This window comes from Columba livia, chromosome 15 (genome assembly GCF_036013475.1).
Source record: "Columba livia isolate bColLiv1 breed racing homer chromosome 15, bColLiv1.pat.W.v2, whole genome shotgun sequence".
Classification (NCBI taxonomy): domain Eukaryota; kingdom Metazoa; phylum Chordata; class Aves; order Columbiformes; family Columbidae; genus Columba; species Columba livia.
The window spans coordinates 17,016,639-17,037,847 of NC_088616.1; the positions used below are offsets into that span (position 1 = coordinate 17,016,639).

At 43.8% G+C, this 21,209-nt stretch overlaps 1 protein-coding gene across 11 annotated transcripts in view; it reads right to left on the reverse strand.

Annotated features, from left to right (window-relative positions):
• Window positions 1-21,209, reverse strand: part of TRRAP (transformation/transcription domain associated protein) — a 72,527-nt gene that overhangs the window by 14,990 nt on the left and 36,328 nt on the right. For 5 of the 11 annotated variants that reach the window (XM_065031586.1, XM_065031590.1, XM_065031588.1 and 2 more), the window contains exons 46-63: window positions 20,884-21,009; window positions 18,944-19,090; window positions 17,791-17,993; window positions 17,016-17,137; window positions 15,993-16,206; window positions 15,554-15,733; window positions 15,056-15,202; window positions 14,342-14,461; window positions 13,773-14,060; window positions 13,026-13,163; window positions 12,543-12,655; window positions 11,914-12,049; window positions 8,846-9,037; window positions 5,961-6,189; window positions 5,477-5,742; window positions 4,676-4,776; window positions 1,908-2,109; window positions 665-829 (exon numbers count right to left, since the gene is read on the reverse strand). In XM_065031586.1, coding sequence (XP_064887658.1) covers window positions 665-829; window positions 1,908-2,109; window positions 4,676-4,776; window positions 5,477-5,742; window positions 5,961-6,189; window positions 8,846-9,037; window positions 11,914-12,049; window positions 12,543-12,655; window positions 13,026-13,163; window positions 13,773-14,060; window positions 14,342-14,461; window positions 15,056-15,202; window positions 15,554-15,733; window positions 15,993-16,206; window positions 17,016-17,137; window positions 17,791-17,993; window positions 18,944-19,090; window positions 20,884-21,009 — 3,089 coding nt within the window. The remainder of the gene's footprint in view (window positions 1-664; window positions 830-1,907; window positions 2,110-4,675; window positions 4,777-5,476; window positions 5,743-5,960; window positions 6,190-8,845; window positions 9,038-11,913; window positions 12,050-12,542; window positions 12,656-13,025; window positions 13,164-13,772; window positions 14,061-14,341; window positions 14,462-15,055; window positions 15,203-15,553; window positions 15,734-15,992; window positions 16,207-17,015; window positions 17,138-17,790; window positions 17,994-18,943; window positions 19,091-20,883; window positions 21,010-21,209) is intronic. The other 6 variants (XM_065031594.1, XM_065031592.1, XM_065031595.1 and 3 more) reach the window with 3 other exon arrangements.

Here is a 21,209-nt window from a genome sequence, read left to right on the forward strand (position 1 = left end):
ATTTATGTACACAGCAAGCACATGTGCATAATCTCTCCCTACAGAAACACACATTCTCAGAGACTTGAAAGGGACAGTATAAAAGAAGCTGGATATCACAGACTCATAGAATATCCCGAGTTGGAGGGACCCACACAGATGATCAGGTCCACATCTCGAAATGCAGGGGTGGAAGGAGAGGAAGAATGACCACATGAAGTGAGCAGGGCCATGGTCCCCGGCCTGCAAAAAGCCCCTGGCAAAGACTCCTGATGGGGACAGACAGCGCCCTGCTTTTTAAAATCAAGTCCAATAAAAACCAAAGCCCTAATGAAATAGTTTGCCCTTTAGTCACTAAAGCTAACAATTATTTATCCCTACTCCTACATTACAAGCACTTAACTATATATTTCTAAATGTGTTCTATAATGTTCATAAATATGTAATACACAGAATTCCAGAGGGAAAGCTATAACGCCCCATGCACATATGGCACACAATTTCACTGGATTTAATCTCATTAAGCAACGCTCACTGTGAAATTTAAAATATTCTACTTATCATTTTTAAACTCCTCAACAGCTGCAATCAATAGTATTTTACTTAATTTGCTTTGAAAAATATTTGTGGCTCATTTTGAAAACAAAGCTTAGAGGCAGCGAAGAACGAGCGCCCTGCTGCGCACCTGGCTGATGAGGTTCAGCAGCAGCTTGCCCTCCGAGCCCACCAGGCACGTCAGCAGCTGCGGGATCCAGGCCAGCCACTGGATGGGGGGCACGCCGATGCAGTACTTGTCCACCGCGTCCGCCAGCGTGTTCTTGTCGTCATCGAAACTCAGCAGCCAAAGCACCTGAGGACAATCAAGAGGACATCTCAGGCCTTACATTCAAGACACATCAATCAGTACGATGCACAAACACCGCAGGTATTTTATTAATACGGTAGTGGAGTCCTTGCACGTGCTCAAGTTTCCTCTGACACAAGAACTTACACTCGCTATGCCCGGCCAACGCCATTCCTTCCCGTAAAAATCATATTTAAAGGATGTAAGAAATACAAGTTTACTACTTGCTAGGAAAGAAGCCAGAAGAAAGGCAGCGAACATAAAAGCATTCCACAAATTCTTTGAGTTTTTGGCTGGGGGGTGGGTGGAAAATGAGGCATGTTTGCAGAACCTAAATTCTGCTATGCAGATAAATTAACTCCGATGCAAGAACTTGAGTATTTCTTTGAGTGTTTTTCATTATTTTAACTGTCCACCCCAATTATATCTTTTCTACAATTTAATTTAAATGCAAATCTATTAAGTGCTGACTTAAAATGACTAACAGTTTGGCAAGCAGGCAAGGATAACAATACACTTTAGAGTGCTATGGACGCCACCTTTCATCTACGAAAATGTTTGCTGTGTTTCATATTCAAAACAGATTGTACTGCAGAGTCTGCTATCATTTTAAACTTTCATCATGAGAGAAATTAAAGTAAATATCTCTGAATTGACAAATACATAAAACAAAGAGCTTTGGCTGAAACTCTCCTGAATTAGAGTAAAAATCTACAGAAAAGGCTCATTTGGCATATAATACAATACTGAAGTAAAAGTTACTATGAATTATCCATAGTAATGATAAACAAACATCAAGTTATGTTAAAGCACCAAAGGATGCGACGCCTTCCTGCAGCTATTTCCCTGCATCGTGCAGTCCGAGTGCTGGATGGGATCTGACCCCTTTTCTCCCACAAAGAGAGAAACCTACAGAAAACTCCCCGACGAGTTACACGTAACCGTATGCAAACCTCCCACCCACATCACAGTTTTCCATCAGTCACTGCCATTTCTCTCATTGCACCGGTCTGGGCACTGGATATCATCCCAGCCTTTTCCGAAGCCGTGGAGCTCCAGTTCTTTTTCGACACGGAGATGTTACCTTTGCCAGGTACTTCCTGGATTTGCTCTCGTTCTGGTGGCGACAGGCATGCAGGTAGCAGGTGATGGCAGAGACTCCCAGGTGCAGCTGCCGCTCCTTCACAAAGATGTTCTCCAGGTAATCGCCCCACATGGCCCACGCTTTCACCAGCACGTCGTGCATCTGCACCGCTGCGGAAAACGCTTTGTTCGCTTCTTCAGACCTGCATTGTGACCGGGAGAAATATTACTTATACTAACAAAAAGTTACTACATTATTTGAGAGTCACATTTCTGACAGGGCACTCAATTACTTTCTTAATACTCAATGGCTTTTTTCCACTAAGTTCTCCAGAAAGGCCTCTTGTGATGGTTTTGTCTTAGTTTTCCTTAAGTTCAGCACCCATGAAACCAAATGCTGCATAATGAGAACAACTGCATAAATGTCCAAGATCTCCAGATTCTCCCTGAAAAACCCACTAAAAACACGTTCCAGCATGCTGCAAGTGCAACACGGGGAGGACACTGGGATAAAGAACACATGGAACACAAGAACAGCAGGAGCAAATGCATTAAAAAGTGCTTCCCTGCTGAGCAGAAAAGGGAGGAAGCAGAAGCGACACTGGGCAAGTGTTCCATCTGCTGTCTTTTAAAGGACTGTTCTCCCACCAAGGTCATGAGAAGATCTGCAGCCAACAGTATCTGGAAGAAGCTGGTTCCTCATCCCCACAGCTTTAACAGTTTATTTTTCAGCAGGAAAATGGAAGGAATATTACGGTTAATCTCACAGTTCCTGGTAACCAGACAATCATTGGTTAGAGCCTTCTGTTTTCTCCGGGTTTCCTCAAGTGATCCCAGCCCAGAATTCGGCACGATTCACCCTGATATACATACGGCCCTTGAGTCTGCGTAACTTTGCAGGAAGAGAAAACTCACATACGCTTTACTGAAATGAAGAAATATAAACGTTCCAAGATTCCTTATTAACAGAAAGTGCCTCACTTCTCGCTTACAGAATAAGCATTGAGATGAACCCCACTGAAATAACACAATGCTTGTCTGACTGAGGGTTTAAGTCTATCAAAGTATGCATTAGATTTTATGGCACACAAATAGGTTACTCGCCGTCAGGGGCTTTCTGCACCCTAGGTGGAGGTGTTGAAGTGACCAACGCAGCAGCAGCCTGATGGATGACTTCGTATCTCTCCTTCCCTTTTACGAAAAGGGGACATTTGCGCTGGTTTTCGTTTCTCGCTCTCTGCAATCCATCACTCCTGACACCCGTGACGACTTCTTTCCAACGGTTTCTATCCCCTGCGCCGCGGACGGGCAGCACGGGGAGCCGCGGGAGCAGCGTGACACCGGGGTATCGGCTTCAAGAGTGTTCCTAAGGGCGACCTCCCCGACTGCTGACCCGCACTGCCCTGCCTACCCTGCACGCGTGCTTTGGTAAGACTGAGAAGCTGTAAGTACAACAGAACCACGCGTGAAATAGAAGCCTTTACGCATTCTATCCTGAAAGAAGTACTAGAGATAGTTGAGTTGCCTTTCATTTCACTTGCATGAATTAAAAAAAATAATCATAAAAAAAGACGGGGGCAAGGTACACTTCCCTCTCTTCACACCTCAGCTGAAACTAAGCTTCCTTATGGCCAAAAAAAATAGTCCATTGTGCTTTCCATCAAAGTAATTACATTCTGCCTATTTAAAATTCTCTCTTGTAACCACAGAAGAAGATATTCATCATTTCCTGACTTAAATTGCTACGTGAGGTTGCTGTGTACAGCTTACCAGCTGATGGATTTCATTCCCTAAGTGTCCACAATGTAGCGGCAAAGCAATAATTCCACCCATACATAACAGGTAGCAATACTGCCATTAAATACCACCCGTACTGAAAGCTGTGGAAATCTGAAGAGGGTTTTTTTGGCCTCATTGAATGAAATTTGACAGCTGAGATGGCTTTTTTCACTGAATTAAAGAGAGATCTTCCTCCAAACGGTTAGCTGCCCGCCAGCATACAGCAAAACTCTGAGAGCAGCAGGTGTGTGAACGCAAGGCTTGCACCTCGGTGTTGAACCACTCAGTGCAAGACGTCTCCAATGCACAGCACACCAGCCTTTCCAATCCAGCCATCCAACCAGTGCTGCTTTCCACACGGCAGGACACGCCGGAGCTGTGTCAGCGCTACGGACCGTGCCCGCACACACCCTCCTGTGCCTGACCAGCTGCAGCCACACGTGTGACGTATACAATGAGCAACGAAACAAATCAGAGAAACAAAAAGGTCAGCTAATGCTGGAGCAGCTCGGAGCTTCTAGACTGAACTTGCGTTCTCTGTGGTTTTCTATGTGATATTTACATTAAGAATATAACTAAAGGCACCTCCATTTGACAGTTACACCAAGACGTCAGTCGGACATCAGTTTGTTGAACTAAATGCTCACGGGACCAAGGGAGGAAAAAAAGAAGTATCTTAATCTGCAAGCTTTGGCCAAGCCTGTTCTCCCCGTCCCCTCCTGTCCCACCCTTCAGATATCAAACGTTTTTAACAAGAACTGGCGCAACATTTGCTCTAACCAGCTTTTTTCTACAATACTTGGGAATATGAGCAGCCATTACCTCTTCAAACTGCAAAGGAACTCTCGCATATACCTTTTCTTTCTTATATGGTTGTGACAATTCTAGGCTGGTACAAACATGTGGAAGAACTTTCCTGCTCGAGTACTGTGGTGAAAAACTTGAGCTGCATCCTTGCCAGCAGCAGCCGGTGCCAGGCAGCATACTCACTTGTTGATCTGCGCCAAGAACATGCCCTTCAACGCATAGAACTCCGCGGTCATCTCCTTGGTGAAGTACTTCAGATTGGTTGATTCAATGACCTCAAGGCCCTGTCAAATACACCTTAGTGAGAAAAGCCTTCTACAATGGAAGCTTTCATTAAAACAAAAGTGCCATAAAAATAGGCAAAATATTATCCTGACATTTAAATAACGTGAGTTTCTAGCATTTAATTTTCATTTTAAAAAAATTTGGACTGACAACAATTTTACGTTTCCACTGGTCTATGCAAAATCACTACATACTATAGGCAATATTCATCAGGTGATGGGTTATCTTTTCCACCTTGTCTTTTATGTTATGTTATATTATGTTATCATTATACGGTCCCAGTTTGCTGGCCTTACAATCATACATCAGTGGAGTTTGCCTACAGATTTCAGTTCAGTGTGCCAGCATCCCGCGCTGAGTCACGCTCCAAAGTGCCTTAGAGCTCCATTTAGTTTTGCAACAGTATCATTTCTTCCTATTGTAAATCATATCATCTTCCAAGTTCCTCCCATTTACCTATCTTGTAAAATTAAAAAGACCCACATATTTCCACTTTGGTTTCTATCCAGCTACTTTGTCAGATATTCAGTCCAAGGAGGACAGAGACTGCTTTTGACTAACAGCACTGCTTAAAACAACACTCTGGGCATGGTGTAACACGGCCAGCAAATCTGAGAGCCTGCTGTGTACACAGGCAGTTTACTGGTGCTCCCCGTGATCCTCCAGTTCCACCAAGAGCTTCAGACGGCGCTGCCGTACCTGCATGCATTCGTTCTTGCCCATGACTCCGGCCAGCTGAAGGTAACATTTCACTTGCTGGCGAATCTTCTGGAAGCAATCCACAATGGGCACGGTTGGAATCGTATGAATGCGACTCAGAATATCCAGAGCCACGTTCACCAGCCCCTGTTTCCGAGCGATCTTTCCATACTGGATAATTGCCGATGCAGAAGCATGAACTCCCAACATCGCGTTATTGGAACTGGGATCGTGCTGAGAGCTATTTTCATACGCAGTCACAATGGCTAGAAACAACACATGAAATGTCTGTCATTGTAAATGAAATTATATATGCAGCAATATCTTGCACAGCAATACATACGAAATGATGACTTAAGATAATGAAACACTTGAATGGAAATAGAATAAAAAACAAATGCTTGTCAAAACCAATAGCATCTTTGTATGTTTAAATAAAAAGAATAACAACTTATTTCAAACTACGTGTTGTCTGGAAAATTACATGATGAATGCATGCTGGACCAGGCAGTTTTACCCTGGTAATGATGTTGTCTCCACATGAAAATGCTGCTCCAGTGGGATAAATCGTCCGACACGATGGGTAACCTGTTCCTCCACGTCTTCACAACAGTCTTCATATCATGCAAGCTGTTGTTCCTCCCCAGATTTGTTGGTTGCAATCCTGCATTTATTTGGGCTGCTTCTTGAAGTTCAATTATTTGCTGTGCTGCCTAGAAACCATCAAACAATATAAATTTTCATGAAGGATAGTGCAACAAACTGGCCCATTTCACTGTTAGAAAAAGATCTCTAGGAATGATGCCACCTTTAAATGATCAAGACGAAACTATTTATGCTGGTTTAGGGACCTCTCTATTAGTTGCATAAATGACCTTTAGCCAGTCTAACCAATGACAAAATAGGAAACACCTTAGTCATTAATTGAAATGGTGAATTCATCCACAGAATTTACACCAATGGGTTGCTAGTCTTAATAAACAAACAAATTATTAAAAAACCAATAAGGGTGACATGAAGTCCTTCCTTACACGCGTGCACAAGTCCCTGCGTGACCTGAGCTCTCCAGGGGTGGGTACGAGTGTCACTCCGCGCAGGCCTCACTCCGACAAAACCTGGACACCCAACATCATCTGCTTGCAAACAGACATTTCTGTGTTCTTCCTATAATGCTATGGGTTTGCTTGCTAGATTTAGCTTGCAACTAAGATATATATGCTATCAAGGAAAGACGTGTCAATCCTTACCCCACACACTTCTAAATAAAACCACAAGTTAGAATTCAACTCTAGCATACAGGTTTGAACTTACTACGTCAACCCTAATCACAGGAAAGCACAAGTAAATATGTATACGGTGTGCTAAAGACAAGGATCAAGTAAATATATGGACTTTAAACAAAAATTTAAACAGAACTTTGAAGAAATACAGATCAAAGCTTTTAACAGAACTTCCTAGTGGAAATGCCCTGAGCCTGATCCAACCCCTTGATAGAAACCTGGATGTACAGAAACACAGCCTGTGTGCTCCGGAAGGCTGAGGATACTCTGCGAACACCTCCGCTTTGGGAAGCTCTTGAGGTCAGGACGGTTGTGCAGTGTCACGCACCACGCTCCAGTGACGGAGGAGCAAAGCAAGGGGGCAGCGGCCTCCAGCCCACTGCGGGCAGCAGCCACCGCTCACCAACCGCCCGCAGAATGGGCCCGGAAGCTCAAACAGAATTCAATTACCTGCAGCACAATAAAACCACTGCAGTATTCTCTAAGCTACCTCTTGGCAGATAACAGCTGTATTCATTGTTCATCAGCCAAATAAGATAACTATTTGGAGGGGAAAAAAAAAAGAGGCAGTCCAAATTTACAGCGTGAAATCTCTGGAAACAAAATGAATTAAACACAGTAATATTTTCCTACAATCATCTCAGTATCAGCTCTCACAATAGCTTAACCTTCACCCTGCACCCATTCATCACAGAAACTTAATTTTCTCACAGGTATTTAATCACATACTATCTGATATTAAAAAAAGTAATTACTGCAGTGCAAATTCACGGCTGCATTTGTACCTCCGTCAGTCATGGACTGATTTATCATTTCTTCAGGAGGGATATATACATATTAGATTATTTGTAAAGCTTGTTTTAATTGATATCTGACAGCATTTAAACACTTCATTTCGCAGCACTAATGCTTTCATGCTGCAGACACTGCCCGTCTGGGGGAGGAAAAACGGGAAATATCAGTGAAGACCGAGCAGGAAGAATTCATTTCATGGAGAAGCCTGCTAGTGGTAGAGCTTCCACAAAGCAAACATTGCACCTATCTAACGGACAATTCCTCTCCGTTTGAAGTAAACTTCAATCTCCACTCACTTCACCTGACGCATCAACCTGCATTATAAAACGGCAGCTTCTGGGCCGGTGTCTGAGCTGTGCACACAGGGCCGGTGGCTCCGGCAGAGGCACCTCAGACCACGCGGATCCGGCTACCCGTGAACCACACCGGGCACGGCACGCAGGGCACAACTGCTGATCCTGACAGAGTTACAGGAGGCACTACATCACACACTACTCGGAAAGCCAGGGCCCCTGCGTTCCTACAGGCGAGGGCCGTGCAGAGCCCTGTGAGCAGCGCATCACTAAACGCATCCCCCTCACGGAACGGCAGCTCGCGTTGCACTCGGCTGTTCCGGAATTCCTGCCTGGAGACGAAGGGTTCCCTCTCCAGTGACCGCAGCTCATCTCCACCGGGCGCACGTCCACCAGGACACCTAAGCAAGGACACGGCCTAAATGACAAGGGAACGATGCTGTCCAGACCCCCCACTGACGCCACGCTCTGGCTGCAGCCGTCCAACACAGATCAGAGGACACAAGGCTCAGTCTCCAGAAGCTTCTGGAAGCATCTCGAGGCCAAAAAGTTTAAAACAATACATTGGAGTTGACAAAATTCCATACCACATTTAACACGTTTAACTGAGAAGAACACTTAGGTGGTTATTTCAACACTTCTGCAAGTAACATAATGTAATATATCCATCCAAAATGGACTTTGCTTCAAAACCCACTGAATGTCCAAGGTCTCCAAGTACTGCAGTGCATCGTGCATTAGCCCACAAAAAAGGCTGAGCCACCTGATCAATATTTAAAGAGCTACCTCAGTACGCCACAAACAGAACGGACTCAGGTAAACTACAACAACTTTAAAAGGAATCCAAATCAAAATGCACATTCTGCAACTTTTACCATAAAAATACCACTACAAAAAACCAATCAGTACCATACAGTAAAATATTTTATGCTCGCAGTTACTGGAAGTCCTGAAAACCGCTTCTGGAAGATAACTGGCAATAAACCACTTTCCGTTCTCACCTGGAGAAGGGGGGTGTGAACGTGCGAGACCACGTGCGGCAGCCTCCGCCACTCCCGGATGGCCAGGCTGCTCGCCATCTCCACCAGGCGCTCGATGAAGTTCAGCTGCTGCTCCTCGGGGTGGCAGATGGCCAGGTACCCTCTGTACATGTTCACTTTCCACGCCATCTCCTTCGGACAGCTCAGCTCCACCTGCAAGGGAACGGGCACAAGCCTAGTAGAGATTATTCGTACTCTAATGCAGACTTTAAAAAATTAAACAAACACCGCAAACCCGCTCGCCCCGCGTCAATAAAGAAGATGCTTCTCTGCAGATGAGGCGCGCTGCCTCCAAAATCAGGTCATGTCAACTTCTCCCTGGAAGGATGCTGTCCCTTTACGTCAGCACACTGTGCTGGCACTGTAGTTCCTAACTGCCTGCTCTGGGACACTACTAAGTTTATGAGAATAAACAGTTAATAATTTTTGAGACATCTACAACTGACCATCCCATTTATGTCGAAGTAACTCCTGAGTACAGGTGCAAAGCAAGGTCACAGTGCTAAAATCAGGTACAAAATAATCTTACACCGTTTTCTTCAAATCCACAAACAGTAGAAATAGAGCAACTAGAAACTGCAAAGTGCCTCTACCAACCAGGTTCAGGGAGTATTTCACAGCGAACCCGCACCAGCGCTCACCAGCTGACCCCGCAGGCCTTCGCTCTGGAAGTCGCTCACTTCTCTTTCTGCTGCTTTACACCAAACCCTTTACGGACTGACACACGACACAGCGACCCCTCTGCATTATCCCCTCGTTGATACACTGTACCTGAACCGCCAACTGTTAGTTCTGTTATCCTCAACTGACTTCTACGCCTGAGCCAGCAAAGAGAAACTGCCAGGTAGCACTTTCCATTTACACTGTGAAAATCATCTCTGTCTTTATTACGTTATCTCCTGGATCGTTAACCACAACGGCCATGTGAGCAAACGGAAATGAGTCCTGGGTGCTCTCAGAGGCCACTTGCTACGTTAATAGCTCAACTTTATTAGGTAGATTATTAAAATGTTTCACTAAGATTTACGAAAACCGATACACATTTGCTGTCTTTTCTGACTTCTCTTGTGAATCAGCCATAGAACTTGATAAAAGCCAGTCACGTTAAAGAATACCAATAAAACTGGAGTAGCGAGTATAGCAGCAGAGAATCAATTATTCTTTCATATCTTAATATTTATGCAAACGTGTCCTGACACCGTTACAAGAATCGGAGCGGAGCCACGAGAGCTCCGTTTACGGCTTCAGCAGCACTTGTCCGCAGCCGCTCAGTACGGGTCTCGTCACGGAGCACACGCACTCCACCGTGCCCCCGCGCGCACCAGCAGCCGCTCGCGGCTGTCACCCCTGCTCGGGGTGTCACCCCTGCTCGGGCTGTCACCCCTGCTCGGGGTGTCACCCCTGCAACCCTCCACACCCAGGACCTGCCAGACGCCACCTACTTCCTTTTGTTCGAACTCGGGGTTATCATTTACTGCACAAGGCATTTCTTGGTTTAGGCTTTAAAAGGTTTCTCAAATAATATTACTTCTATAATGAGCCACTGAAGTTGCCTACATAAATAGGAGGCAAAACCACCAATTGTTGTAAGAACAAAAGAAGTGAATGTAAATATAACCTATAATTTTGGCAGCATATGCAGCTTGCTACTTACACATTTGGCCACATATGGGCTGAAAAAAATGATAAAATCCATCTTTAGAGACACCTACTTAATTTGAACCATCGGTATTACTAATAGTGAAAAATTCCATTCGCAATGTAACTTATTAAACAACTTTCACCGTTTGCATAAGTTGGCTTTTAAAGCTAAGCACACTGATTGTCTCCACCTCTTTTCCCTTCTGACAACATGAAGAACAAACATGCTGCATTAAAAACATGTAACGCTCAGGCTGATTTTGAAGAAGAGACACATAACGCGGCATATTTATCACGTGAGACTAAGCTGTCACAATGAAGCACACTGTCAGGATATTCTGTATACACGAACTTAGTCCTGCAAGGTGTTTGAATTAAGGGATTCTCAGCATTTTTCATAATCATGTTTATCTTTTGCAAATATTATGAAACTAAACAGTCAGCTGTCAACTTGACACATTTCACTTTTAACTGGTAGATAGTGGTTCAAAACTTGAACACTCCTGATGAAACAACAAACCCCAATTAAGCCAGGCGCTAATTCCTTCAGCTCGCTCTCTGTAATACGAAAAAACTGGCTCTACCCAGAGCTTTGTCAGTACCACTTCATTTTAAATATGCAATTCACCTCCTCATTCCGAACTCTGGCACCTCCAGCAGAACAATTCCAGTCATGTCACACTACACAGCAACGGTGCCATGAAGATCAGCAGCCTCCTTTCCACTTGTGATTTACTGCAGTATTCTCACCTTTCAGATTTCAGTTCTGCATCTGGTTTATGTTTCTACATTAACTGATCACAGGTGAACAACTTTACTTACCATGAAAAAAAAAAAGGCTATGGAAGAGCAACAGAGGCCACGGCCTTTTGTCCTTTTACACTCAGAAGCATAGTTACATTTCCCACAGACAGGGAGATGATAACAGATGTATTTTCTTACTTTAGTCCTTTTCACAAACAGGAAATTTGTTCCTGTAAAGGTGTTAATCACAAAAACAGTCCCTCCTCAATATTGAGTTATTTTAAGTAATCCCATACACATGCAATGGTCCCATTTTAAGTCTCTCTGCGTACCCTGCTGGCACACACTCCTGTGGCAAGCGTTTGTTTCTGTTCAATGTCTTGTTACCACACACCATGTCCTTCACCTGTCCTGGCTGCATTCCTTACATAGTACAGCCTTATAAAGAGACAGAAAAGAGAGCCAAGCTCGTCTGCTGCAATGACGTGTCCCAACGGCCAAACCACCCAGCTGAGCTGGGACATCCGAGAAAAGCTTCCAAAGAGCAGCTCACCGTGTGCGAAATGAACCGTGACTCCGACTGCTTAGAAACGCCAGCAGTCAGACAAAGACGCTAAACAGGAGCGAAAGACGCCCTCGCTCACCTGCACCAGAGCCTCCTTCATGGCAGTCCAGTTGGAGACCCTCCACGCGCACTCCAGGACCAAGTAAGGATTTATGTGACCTTTGGACTGGCCGTATTCTGTCAAAGGTTCCCATTGATTCAGTTCTTTGGAGCAACTGAGAAAATCAAAACCAGTGTCAATTCTGCGACGAAAAACAAAGATTTCAATAAAAGTGACTATAGATGTTGTGTATTGGAATATTATCTGCATATTTGTTTGTCCATGAACAGCTTTGCAAGCACTGCAGAACTTTTATCCAGATGGGAAGATTTCCTTTTTTGAACTTATTCCCAGTTCTAACACAGAGATCTGTGAACAGGGAAGAGCCGCATTTCGGGTCTCCCAGAACAGCCATTTTAAATCGGAAAAACAAATCTTAGCTCCAGTTCCACCAATAGCAAACTACATTTGTACAGCACTTCAGGCAGATCGCTTCTCAGGGTCTGTTAAGGGAGTAAAGAATAGCGGGCTTTATTCCCTTAAGTTGCCCTTGTATCTGAGCTAAGTCCCGAGCACGTTTATTCCCGTAACTAATGCTTTAAACCAGCAGAGTATTTTACTTCGATTGCAGGGTTTACACTTGTTCTACGTGAGCTTTAGAGCCTTACCGAATCCAGTGATCTTCCCAAAGCTGGTACTCGGGGAAGATGGACGGGGAAGCGTTGTTCCGTTCATGCTCTTTTTTAGCCTTTTCCATTGCTTTTTCGTAAGTTTCCTGTGCCTAAATAAAATCCAAACCACTTTATTCTTCCATTTGCTATAGCCACATTAACTGAACATTCTTTTATTTAAAAATAGATTCTTTATACAAATTCTTTTATAAATTCAAAGTTTAGGAAAAAAAAGTGAAGTGTGTTAAGCCATTCCTGAATATCGTCAATATTTGGCAGCTTTAGACTGAGGGATGTGCTCTAAACTCTCACCTTATCTGGGTATGACACAGCCTTAAACTAATTCAGCCAGTAAAGCAGCTGGGGCACTATGTTAAAAGACTAAGTTGTTTATTAATATTCAGAATATTTTCTTGCTGACCAGAATATTCATCCTGACAGCAGAACTACTCAAACAGTTTCTAACAGCCCTGGCGTTACCTGTTCGAAAAAGCCATGTTGCTCATAGGCAATAGCTGTTGCTGTCTCCGGGAATTTACAGCGCTTCTGCCACAGCCCGGCCCACATGTCCTCCTCTTGTAACAACGAGTAGAGCTCGGCGAGGGAATCCAGTATTTCCTACAATGTGAAGCACACAGATTTCTCCACAGTCAAGCTGTCCTTATAAAGCACAGCAGGTAGCAAAACCACGTTCTACGCTGCAGAAAATTGAGTAAGACATGGAAATAGCAAAGTGTTGATAAGAACTCTCTTAAAAAAATCTAGAAAGCAAGCAACTAGCAACAGGTGTTGTTTAGCCTGGAGAAAAGGAGGCTGAGGGGAGACCTTCTTGCTCTCTGTAAGCACCCACAAGGAGGTGGTAGTGAGGTGGGGTCAGTGTCCCCAGATAACAAGCAATAGGACAAGAGGCAACAGCCTCAAGTTGCGCCAGGGGAGGCTTAGATTGGATATCTGGAACAATTTCTTGACAGAAGGGCTGCCAGGCACTGGCACAGGCTGCCCGGGGATGTGCTGGAGTCACCACCAGTGAACGTGTTGAAAAGCCACGCAGCCGTGGCGCTTAGGGACGTGCTTTAGTGGTGGCCTTCGCAGTGTCGGGTCTGTGGCTGGACTCAATGATCCTAAGGGACTTCTCCAGCCTAAATGGTTCTATGATATTATTGTCCTATACTGTCACTGCGTGTTCTCTTCACATTTCATAAGGCATTTCAACCAATAGAACGCTACCTGTTGGGGAGGAGTTATGCTTTCTTGCTCATAAAATTCTGTTGTCTGTTTAGGCTTGATCTGCAGACTCAGTCCTTTTTCAAAGGCTTGATGTTCCAGCATCAGCGTAGAACGGAACCAGAGATTGTGGGTTTTACCCAAGTACTTCAGGACGCAGGGTCTGATGGGAATGGGGGGCACGCACTGCGACATGGCTTCCACAAAGCAGTTGAGGGCGCTGGGCTGGCAGTCGCGCTGCACCTGGTGGCTGCCGCTGCACAGGAAGGGGCTGATTTCACCCGCTAGAGCCTACGGGGAAACACATCACCATTGCTCATTCAGATTCTTCAATTAGAGAATTTTGACTAAAAATCTCGTTAATGCAGGGAACAATCACTTGATAAGTGTATTTCTCTGTTTAAATTGAAGGGTCCTGTTTCTTCAAAAGGCGTACTGACAGAGGCATACAGCATTCGCTGCTCACAAAGAATGGCAAACTTCTCAAAGCAAGTGAACGAGTCATTGATCACACAAACACATTTTCCTGAACACGAGTCATTCACAAAGACAATCTGTGAGGAGACTCTTACATGTTGTTGTCTGTCAGACAAGATTTTCCAAAGTCGTGAGAAGAGCTGAATCCAGGTCTTCTCTGCCAATGGTGTAGAAATGTGACACAGCTGCACAAAGGCGCTCAGCAACGCTCCCGTCTAGAAACAGAGATGTAAACCAACGGGGAAAATACAATTAATACTATGGAAAAACAGTTCACAGTCATACAGTTGTTTACGCAGAAATGCAAATGCCTTTTCCGATCAACAGATGAAAACAATGTTTCCTTCAGCAATACAGATGACTGTAACAAGAATTTAATTGTATTTTCACATGGATCGAGACTGAATCAGTACTGTAACCATTTAAAAAAAAATGGATAGAACTGTTACTACCATGAGATTTCAACATGGCTTTCAGCTCAAATTATCTTCTTGTGAATTATTCAATCCTAAGATACCATATACTTTTTTGATCCTATACCTGGTCTTTGCCATCATTGTTTCCTTAACTGAACGGTTATAACACACTTGCAGGTGGAATGGGATACAGTAACAACCAGCAATTAGGTGAAGGCTTAAGAATTTTTTACTTTATGCAAGTAAGAACTCACACGAGATCATGAGAGACGTCGCCATTAAAAAGAAGTAAAAAAAAAATCAGACAAAAAAGGAAAAAAATAAAAGCACGTCAGGTGTGTTTGAAGCCCGAGGATTACCATGGGGAGCCAGGAACAACCGACCCGTACCAACCTTCACCTCTCGAAGGGAGTCAAGGAACTTGTCGTGCCGGTTGGTCAGCATGTGCAGCTGATTGCCAATGTCCTTCTCGGAAAGCTCCTTCGTTTTGGGTGTACTGGTCTGATCCCCCGGAGCCAACTCGATGTCTATTTCGACATCCTATGCAGAAGCAAACAACGTGCAGATTTTTCCTAAGCACTTGTGCTTTTTTCCAAACAAACACAAAATACCCCTCCAATCAACTTATTTCAGGTCTCACTATTTATTTCTGCTAGTTCCTCAGGTTCAGATATAGAATTGCTATAGTTCTGTAGTAAAGGTCAGCTCAAATGAAGGAAGTTCCGAGAAACCCACGCATGGCTCAACTACAATGTATTAAACACAAGATACACAGAACAATCTGTGCACATCAGCTCAGGACACATCCTCCAGACCGACTTGATGAGAAACCAGGAAGAGCTGTATTCCATCAAAAGGATTTCTGTAAGCACAGTATTTTCTGCACGTTACCTCCTCTTTGGATTCGCTGTTCTCCCTTTCGCGAGGCTCCTGCTTGACGTGGGTGACCATGGCGAACGCTGCTCTGTCGTGACTGTCAGCCAGGTTGATGACGTTGGTGATGGAGGGCAGCATAGCGCCCTGGCAGCTTGTCCCTATCGTCGTATTCCTCTCGCACACTGCCAACAGCAGCTAAGACATTAACAAGCAAGAAGAGTTGTTAAATATACATTTTACTGTAGTATTTCAAGGAAAACACCAATATGGTTTAATATTTATCGACCACTGCAAGTATCTGAGGCAATAGACTTGGTATTTTTAGCTTTGATACAGATAATACATGTTACAAGATGCAAATTGCATAATGCTTTTAAACACAGCCACGGAAATTGGGGAATAAAACATATTTGTCAAATTACAATTGTACTTCTGATACAAATAATTTCCCTACCTCGATGCACTGTTTTATCCAGAAGTGATTGCCCATTGCTTCCCAGTTCTGAGAACAGGTCACGTAAAGCAGGCGCTCGTACACTCGCCGTTTCATGGAATTGTCAAAGACCTCAAAAAACTTGGCTCGTATGAGCGGCTGGGCACAGCGCAGACCCGACAGAAACGCCGGCTCGAGCTTCGCAGTCAGCTCGCTACCAGAGAGACTCTCATCCCTGAAACGAATAGAAACGAAGTGCCAGAGACATTAGACAGAGAAACCCTCTGGGTTTCACACACAACCAGCAAAATGCAAAGAGGTGACGTTCTGGAGAAGCCCGGCTGGCGCGCCACGCATCCCGGGCTGCCCTTCGGAGGAACAGCACATACTGGTGCTTTTTGAAAACTTCCCCAGAACTATTGCAAAAAACTCTTTCAGGATAAAATCTTATCATAATCATGAACCAAATTCAGCCGCACCTGTATCCTGCTGGGAATGCCAAATGACATTCACTGATAAAACCTTCTGACCATGTCCATACGAGGGTTTGACACAGCTGACCAGAAAACTAACAGCAGCAAATGGGAACTCAAAATAACGTGAGTTATCAGCACAAGATTAAATATCTGGCATTTTTTAATATGGTAACTATTCTCATTATTTCATCCTTTACGAAACCTGCCAGTTTAGCTAGCAAAGTCTCCTCAAAGTATAATTTACACTCAGTTTTACAAACGGAAGTCTTAATAGGCTACAGCTGTCAAAAGAGGGTCAGATTCCAGCTGCCACCGCAGCTTTTCGGATGCAAGCAGCTGCAAGGACGCGCTGGCATCTCGGGAAAGGAACAGGCTGGTACTCTGGAGATACTTTAGTGGAGCCAAAACCAAAAGCCCTTCTAAGGGACTTGTGTTTTCACACAGTCTTCTGTAAATACCACAAACACCGAATTCAGACCTAAAAAGATTGATGGCACGTTACAAAGGTCATATATGGTACAAACTATGAACCAATAAGCTGCAATAAATGATTAATTGCCATAATTACCTATAGACATAGTTAACAAGGTCTAAGAACTGGGCATTTAATTCAAGGTCTTCTGGAAAACGCTTTTCAATGTAAGTCATCATTTTCACTAGTAAAATGGACTTTTCCCGCAGAGTAGGCGTCTGTGTTAAAAGAAGACATGATTAATTTTGTCAGTTCATCTTAAAACACGCAGAGAACTGGCACATCCAAAGCCCAGCTCAGCCCTCGTGTCGCTCCTTTGCTCTCAAGTACTGAAAAACAGCTTGGTAAAGGGGTCAGAGCTCTTAAAAACAGAAACAAATTAATCCTTCCAATATATGCTAGAGAATTTTAAAATCATTACTATAAACAGCTTTAAGTTGTAGACTACAAAAAAGAGTAGGTCTTTTTATACAGCTCTAGGTTGTCAAGTACTCAACTCTAACAGAAAACAGGGCAAATTGAGGCCACAAGATGTTCCACGAATAACATGATTTAGACCAGAACTAGCCATGTTCTTCCTGAAGGATCTCTCTAGCCAACTTCATCTCAAATGGATTTTAAAATCTTTACTTCAAAACAAGATCTCAGCAAAGCAGCATCTGAGATCAAACATCTAACATAAGCCTAAAAAACACCAAGCGCCTCCAGTTACCTTCCCAGGGGACGCAAAACATTCCAGACCTCACCAGGGGCATCTACACATGTACAACAGACTCTCAGAAACCTCACTGTCAGAAACCGATGGATTTTAACGGTGGTTTACATGTATTTAGTATTTGAGTGCAATAATGATTTTGTCTTCTCAATGTACCTGATTAGCTGCCATTGGGGAATTGTTCTTCACCCACTCTTCCACTATTTTTACCACTGCACGCAGAATTTTGGCATCCGTTGACTTTTCAATGAGAGATGTTAGAATAGCTTGTATAAAATTCTTCCTCATTTCCATGCTCATCACGGCCAGGCGAGTTTTCACCAGGTCCAGGCTCAGCATCACCAGCTCGCTCGTGCCTGCTATGGATGCAGGAGGGGGATTAGCATTGTATATATGTGTGTGTGTGTATATATATATATATATATATATATATATATGTGTGTGTGTATATATATATATATGTATATATGTATGTATATATATATATATATATATATATATATATATATGTATATATGACTATCAAACGCCCATTGACAAGATAAGCTACTGTAGTTTAGAAACAGCTACAACAATCACAGAATCGTTTAGGTTGGAAAAGACCTTTAAGACCATCAAGTCCAACCGCTAAGCCAGCACTGCCCAGTCCAGCACTAAACCCCAGCCCTGAGCACCACAGCTCCCACCTTTTCACTGCACCGGGGGGTCAGTCACAGTATCTCCTATCTGGACAGAAACAAACAGAAACATCCAGAAACAACCGTTTCCATTCCTAAAGGAGTGCGACAGACTCCTTCCAAAGCACCCAAATCCAGTCGGAATCCTAAAGTAAACCTGCGGGCTTTCATTTCAGTACATCTTTGGTAAGAGATATCATGAAATCCCAGTGCTGAAAAACTGCAATTAAACTTGTGAAAGAAATACCATATGATGCAGCACATCTATTCTGTTCTCTTAATTTCCTGACTTGCTTATCTGTCAAGTTGAATAATTTTCCAATTCTTTCGCAGTGTTAATAAAATTTCCAAGGTTCTCATTTACCTAATTAAAATATGAGCTCAGAATCTAACAGCGGCAATTCTTTCAGGGTATTTTCTTCAGCAGCTTATTCATTAATAAATTGCAGCTGTCTTTACTAGCACGGGATTCTTTTTCTAAAAGAACATCTGATTAGTTTTGCAACGACTCGTGACCCAGTTCATTTGCTTAGAGAGAATTCTACAGACATGAAAACAAAAGCATCAGCTCTGCCAAGGTAATTTCACAAACTGTTGTTCCAGTATTAACAAATAGTCTATTAAAGCGATACCTGTGTTTGCTTCTGCCGCTCCTGCTGTCGCCTGCGGGTTTAAGTGTTCCCTGACCATCTTCTGCAGAGATCGCATGAAAACTGAAATCAGCCTGTCGATATAGCTGGGGTTGTTACTGCACGCAGACTTCAGGATCATTAAAGTACCTGGGGACAAAAAACCATACTTATGTGAAACCTCTATTGAGCGTGACACAAGCAAGAGAGAGGAAAGTGTTCTACCTGTGTTTCGTCTTGCCATGAAAGCAGCACGGGCCTACCCAGGTCACAAAGACTAGAAACCTGGGTAGATCCGAAGAAAACCTTTCAGTCTCAACTTTAACCTAAAGTGTAATTTCTGCAATACGCAAAATATTGGAAAGTTCCGTATCTAAGCGTGTGATGGATGGACAAGGGGGAGAAAGAGAGGAGAGAAAGAGAGGAACTGAGAGCGGATACTGCTCCAAGGCCTCACAACAACAAATAGTTAACCAGGCAAAGTGAAACTAACTCCTAACGTTGCATCTTTGCTTTAGTGGCAAAAACTAGCAAAACTTTTACATGAATAGGATTGGGTTTAGTAATTAAAAATTTAAAAAAGTAAAAGTTACACAATCTTGGTTTTCTGTAGTTTCGTAAATCCGTTACTGTAGAGTGAAAAAGCGAACACTATTGGAACAGGTACTTCTGGCAGTTCATGAATGCACGATGCCTACGAGACCACGCTCCCTCCAGATGACACAGCCACGCAAAGCAATCCGTTTTAGCAACATCTCTGTTTTAAAGTACTTAACTCTTTAAAAGTACGAACATCCTGTCAAACTGTACCCTCCACAAAGCCTGCAGCTACTCCTTTCCTTTCTGCAGCCCCACCGCTCAGGAGAGGCCCACAACAACGTTCACAGGAGCGCGCTTTGTTCGTTGAACGGTTGCTTCCGAAGTTGTCCAGACGTGCACAGAACGCGGCACACGCAGCTCAGCCTCTCAAGCACAGATTTAGTAAGTTATGCACCACCTGACGGTGAGATTGTGCTGATGCTTTTCAGTGGGACTCTGGACGCAGTGTAAGAAACAGCTTTCTTGGTTAGTTTGTTGTAAGGCACCGCCTGACATCTGACAAACAGGCAATTCCCCAAGCGAAATCACAACTGCCTGCACAGATCACAGAGTACAACAGTGAAGGTCATTTGCCATTTAAAGCATCAAGTTTTCCAAAATGGTGCAATTTCAAGTCCGTATTACCAACACAACCACTTCTGGGCCAAAGAGCACTATCCAATATATCTTTGTAATCGTAGTATGTAGCTGAGCTCCCTACCAGTTAATTCAGTACAAAGAACAAGAACATAAAATTTCAGGTCTTCAGAATGGCATATGCTAAAAATTCAGACTTGCTCAATCAAGAAAAAATAGTATTTTCATAATTTCTACTTACTGAGAACTCAAGATTTATAAATACATAAATCTTCCTACACTACTGACATCAGCCGATAAAAGTGGCTTTAAAGACAACTGAAAAATAAAGTATAAGGCAGTAACACCTGTTTGCCCAGATCCCTTGAAATACTCCATTATACCTCAGAGTAGTACCCACAGGATTTTGGTTTTTCCACGTAACAAGTTTCCGGTGACTTTTACTCTGTATTTTGGTTAATCCGAGTGCTGCACCTTTTTCCTATGCGCTTTGAGTACAAAAGGCTTCCACCCAGCACAGCTGGAGCTCCCCACTTCCAGTAAGAGCTGCCACGTCAGCTGCCAGGAGCAGCGTGGAACGAGCCCCCGTCCCTTTCTCCCCAGAGAACAGACATCCCGAGCTCGTCTCGAGTCAGCTCCGAACGCTTCCCGCAGCCGCCTCTGCACGATGCCGGATTGCAAGCTCCGTACCGACAAGAAAAGCTCGTGACAAAGCCCACGCTCGTTAGGGGGCACTGCACAGTGGCTGCTGCAGACGTGAGGCTTACCAAAGAGCTGAGAAGGGTTGGCATTGGTGGCCTTTTCATAATTGGTAAGTCCTTCATAAATAACCTTTCCAACCGCAGCATAAAGGCACTCCAGCTCCTCATACTTGGAAGCGACACTTGAGGTACCTGCAGAGGTTGGAGAGTCGTGTTTAATTCTGGTAACGCCAGGCACAGAGCAAGGAACAGTCACACTGCGAACATCCACTCACCCACACCGCCACGGGAACTTCATCTCGCTAATAAACCAAGGTGACACGAGAGATCCTTCACTTATATAAACCTCTTTATTATACAACCAGTATGTTTCTATAGTGTGCCACTACCTC